Below are 4,871 nucleotides of genomic sequence, written 5' to 3'. Positions count from 1 at the left end.
AATAGTAAGGAGTATTGGGCATGATGCTCTCGGCAGAAGTAGAAGTATTAGAAGAATAAGTAGAGGACGTGAGAGTCGCAGAGGTAGAAGAAGCAGTAGTAGATGCCATGATCAACAGAGACGCAGATCAAAGGCTGTAGATGAAGAGTAATGCGGAATCGAAAAAATTAGGCCATCGTATCTGCTCTGATACCATGAAATAGATCTAAAAGGTTGTGTATATTCATGTAAAAGCAAAGTATTTATACAAGGAAATAGCTCCTAAGCATTAGGAGATTCATATGAATCTAGATAACTACACATGTCTATCCAAAAATGTCCATCATTTTCTCGTCTCACTTTTTTTTCTTGTCTCTCAAATCTTCTCTTTAGGTATCTCCAAGTCACTTGAATCTGCATAGCTGCTCGTAGCCTCCAATAAGGAGACTCGTACCTTATGGCTCCTTGCACTCTATTGCTTCTTAGGAATCTAGAGAACAAGCTCGTTACATCTTCAAGATCTGCTACACTCAGCGAAAACGCCTCCACGTTTGTCACACACCTAACGTTTCTGTTGCTAACGCAACCTTTTGTCGGCATCTTTATCCTCGTCCCATCTGATAATTTTAAAGTATATTAATTCAGTTCCAATATGCAGTGCCATCTAAGTTTTTTATGTCCCAGTGTTATGAGCACATAGAGTCAACAAAGGATGTACCGGGGTGTACAGAAGAACGTTCGAGGCACCAAGTGAGCAGCTCTTCACCACAAACGTCTCCTTCTGACAATGGCAGAACAGAACCGTCTTCTCCAATGCTCTCCATCTCACCTCTCACAATGAATACCATTTTCTCAACAAGACCTCCTCGGTGCAAGACCATGCTACTCCTTATGTAAGTCCTTTGTTTCAGCCTCTCACGTATAGCATCTAAGACTGCTTCATCCATCACTGAAAAAATCCTCACCTGCAAAAAAACCATTAACATTTGTTCAATCCACTAACGTTTCAGAAAGAGAAGTGAACTCTCAAGTTTACCTTCTTAAGAAATATGAAAAGATGTCGTCTTATATCTCTTTGAAGATCATCAGGCATATTCTTAAACAGCAATTCTTCGTTAACTCCTCTAGTAGCAGCCCAGTTGAACCGCTCAGCCTCTCGCACCCTCCTGCGTTTGTTTGTTGAACAAAAGCACTGAGTTAGTTCATCCCAATTCAAATGAGAAGCAAAGTTTAAGAAGGCTATGAAGTGATGAACATACTTCCTTATATCCTGTGGCAACAGTCTATGGCTCATCCACTGCTTCACATCACGCTGTCTCAGCATCATTTCCGTCCTCCTAATGACAATCACAAATCATCATCATCATCATATCATTGGTCAAGTCACCATTTTTTTATAATTATTTTTCTCTCTTGAGATATTATTGATGAAGTGTAGTGTATACCTTCTATCAAGAGCTTGAAGGAAGTTATGCATGTTACCGATAAGCCATGCAAAAAGCAAAAGCCCTAGTCCAATGATGCCCATCGTTAAGTAAACCTCCCCCAGTGAGTAACTTGGGGTTTGGTTTCCGGCAAGTGTGCTTATTTGCTTTCAGAATTCAAAAAAAAACAAAAAAAAACAGTTTTACATTAGGTAAGAGTGATTTTAAGGATTTATATAGTTTTAATAACAATCAACTTTGTAGAGCCTAAACTACCTGGAAGCCCCAAAACAGAGAGAAACTGAATCTTGTGAAGATATTAGGTTCAGTGGTAAGATTGACTGCCTTCAAATAGATCCCAAATGAAAAGCCATCCTCTTGAAAACAAGCATTAACACTCTCACTATCACTCCAGACAGCTCGTGGATAGCTAACCTCATTAGTACAGTCTATAAGATTTATACGATCATCCATTGTAAAATTCCCAGCTTGGAACAAGCATTTCTTAACTCTCTGAAACGAACATTGCAAACATGAGAAAGAATCAATTAGGAGTTGTGAAAAACCTTACAGAGAAAGTGGTACTTACCAGAAGCCCCCCAAGATACCAGAAAGAACCAACAGCATGACCAGCAAACATGAAGGTGAGAATATTAATGATAAAGTTAGCCCAAGCTGACTCAAATATGAACCCGGTTGGTGATTGTCCAACAATAAGTGGAAGAAGCCTAATAAGCTTTGGAATGTACTGGAGTACAAATACGGTAATGATCATGTTCTGCTCAAACTCTGACTTGGGTGTGCCTAAGCTTGCTGGTAGTATCGAAAATATCATTCTCTGCAAACAATAGAGAGATCGTATGGTAAAAAGAAACATCTTCAAGTTATTCAAAAAAAAAAAACATTTCAAGTGTTATTACTACAAACCTGTGGCAGAGGTAAGACTATCAACACGTCAATAGGAAACTTTCCTATTAAGTAATTGCAGGCAATTTTCCCTGGATGAACAACCAATTGGCCAGCACCAACAACCGTAGACTCAGGAGCTACATAGGCCAACCGAAACTGCGAAAAAATATGAAAGCATTAAAGCCAAAATAAGTTTCTTTTAGGTAGGAGAAAGAGAGAGCAAAAGGAGCACGAACCTGAAGCATCATGTTGATGAAGAATATGAGATCCGACATACTTCTCAGCAATACAAATATTCTTGCCTTAGGCCAATCAATCTCTGTGCATTTTTTGTCCTGTAATAGTCTCAAAACTCATGAGTTTAACATATACAGTCAAACAAGAGAGTGATGGAGCAAGAGAAGGAGACGTACACTACTCATATATAAGAGGAATACAAAGGCAGGATCTATAAAGATAGACAACAAGCATGAATAGGCTAAGAAACGATTCCACATTTGAACGTATTTGGAATGAGGATTAATGATTCCAGGTACGAATCTACGAAAACAGGAAGCAAACCGCTTAGCCCAGCCTTTAGCATCATCATATAGAGCACTGTGAGTCTAAACAAGAAAAACAAAGATGCTTCTGTCAGTTGTGAATAATATTACTTGGGTCTCAAGTTAGGTAGAAGAAAACATACCCTAGAGTCAGAAAGTACTTTGTAAGTGTGAAACTTAGCAGTCTGGCTGTTGTAGTAAGAAGGACAAGTAGTACAGTAAGGATCATTACACATCCCTAGCTCTCCAGATTTCAATAGGTTTGCGTTTTTCAAGACGCACTCATCTTCTTCAGAAGGAACATCAACGGTAGAGGAGGAGAGGGAGGATTCAGGAGGTTGAACATGAGAGGGAAGGGATAAAGACTGATCAGGTCTACGAGTAGAGTAAAGAGGACCACTACCAAAAACATTTGAGTTGTCAACTCTGTTAGTGGAGTACGAAGTTGAACTAGAGAAGGAAACGCTACGATTCCTCGAGTGTAAAGCCCTAGTTTGATCACGAGATGTTGCTTCTGGAACTGGAAGAAGTATGGGGAGCTCGTCGTTTTCACTCGGGGGAGCCATGTTCTGGACGAGAAGATGGTGCCCCAAAAGCCTAAGGTTATTAGCTGGAGAAAGGATACAAAACGATGAAAGAGAGAAGAAGACAGATGACAGAGACTTGTGTTTTTGGAGTTAGTCCGTCAAGAATGAAGTATTATACAGTTTTATAGTGAAAATGAAAAACATCTTAATGAATAGAAAACCGTGATAACATGTGAATTACTCTTAAGAATTCTTAAAAATATATATAATTAATAAAATTACTTTTAGAGTTCTTAAAAAAAAATTGTTCCATCTAAATATTTATGTAATATAATTCGAAAAATCAGTTTCATATGTGTATTTCTTGTGTTAATTATTAGAATGATTAATTACGATGATAACAATTAACTAATTATTAAAATATCATTACTTCTTTTTGTTAGTATTTGTTTCCAAATCACCTTATTATTAAAAAAGACAATATCTTTCATAATTATAATGATTATCTTAATGAATTAGTTTAATTATTAAAATAGCATTATTAATATATTTTATGTAACTTTCTTTTTTTGCTAATATTTGTTTCCAAATTATCTTATTATCATCTTATTTTATTTGACTTTCATTTTATGTATAAGCAAATCTAATATCAAAAAGGAACTTTGACTTTCTTTTTGTTAATATTTGTTCCCAAATTATCGATACTAAGAAAATTTGACTTTGACTTTTGTTAATATTTGTTCCCAAATTATATTATTATCAAAATATGTCAAAGATCAATGAGATAATTATTTTTAAGAAATACTATGTAATAGTTGTCAACTTAAAATTATAAATTAACAATTTGTATACATATACACTATACATAAGTACAAACAAACAGTTGTATTGTTTTCTTTAAATTTACAATATAATTATATCTATATTTTCTTACACTTTTATATATTCTGCTAAAATTTAATAAAATTATATCTAAACTATATTTAGATTTTATAGAACATATTTTATACACACCAAATAATATAAAAATCAAATTTCAAAATTTTTAGTTATGTATATACTTTTTGCAGAACTAACCAAATATGTGGAAAACAATAACTAAAATGTTTAGATGCCAAACAAGCTTTGTTTTGTATACAATTGTATTTTATGCCTAACAGAAGATTTTCTTTTTCTTTTGGATATCATATTTGGTGGGCTAAACCCAACCCACTAAGTCTTTTGATGGTATATACACCAGGCTAGGTAAACCCAATTGTTTGCAGAATTTTAAATATTTATATCTCATGACCACAACAACATATATATTTAAGATTGTAGGTTTTAAACCTGCAACACTTATCATCTTTCCAAGTATGTTATACCATTTGACCGTGATTGTGTGGTTGTGTAAGTGATGTTAACTTAAACTCAAAGCTTTGGCTATCAGCAATTCAGCATCAATATGGTGCTTCCTATAACCAATATTAACAAAACGGGAGAGTGTCTAA

The 4,871-nt window shown here is 35.1% G+C and overlaps 1 protein-coding gene across 1 annotated transcript; it reads right to left on the bottom strand.

Moving 5' to 3' along the window:
- Window positions 1–665: 665 nt before the first annotated feature.
- LOC108858081 (putative cyclic nucleotide-gated ion channel 19) lies at window positions 666–3,498 on the bottom strand. Its single transcript, XM_018632060.2, has 10 exons — window positions 2,998–3,498; window positions 2,726–2,917; window positions 2,549–2,647; window positions 2,331–2,468; window positions 1,993–2,241; window positions 1,680–1,916; window positions 1,425–1,570; window positions 1,239–1,316; window positions 1,016–1,145; window positions 666–944 (listed from the first exon to the last, which is right to left on the bottom strand). The coding sequence occupies exons 1-10, from the start codon at window positions 3,418–3,420 to the stop codon at window positions 666–668; spliced, it is 1,971 nt and encodes a 656-aa protein (XP_018487562.2). The 5' UTR covers window positions 3,421–3,498.
- Window positions 3,499–4,871: the final 1,373 nt, after the last annotated feature.

This window comes from Raphanus sativus, chromosome 5 (assembly GCF_000801105.2).
Source record: "Raphanus sativus cultivar WK10039 chromosome 5, ASM80110v3, whole genome shotgun sequence".
NCBI lineage: Eukaryota > Viridiplantae > Streptophyta > Magnoliopsida > Brassicales > Brassicaceae > Raphanus > Raphanus sativus.
Note: the sequence above shows the minus strand (reverse complement) of the source record. Positions and strands in the feature narration are given on the sequence as shown.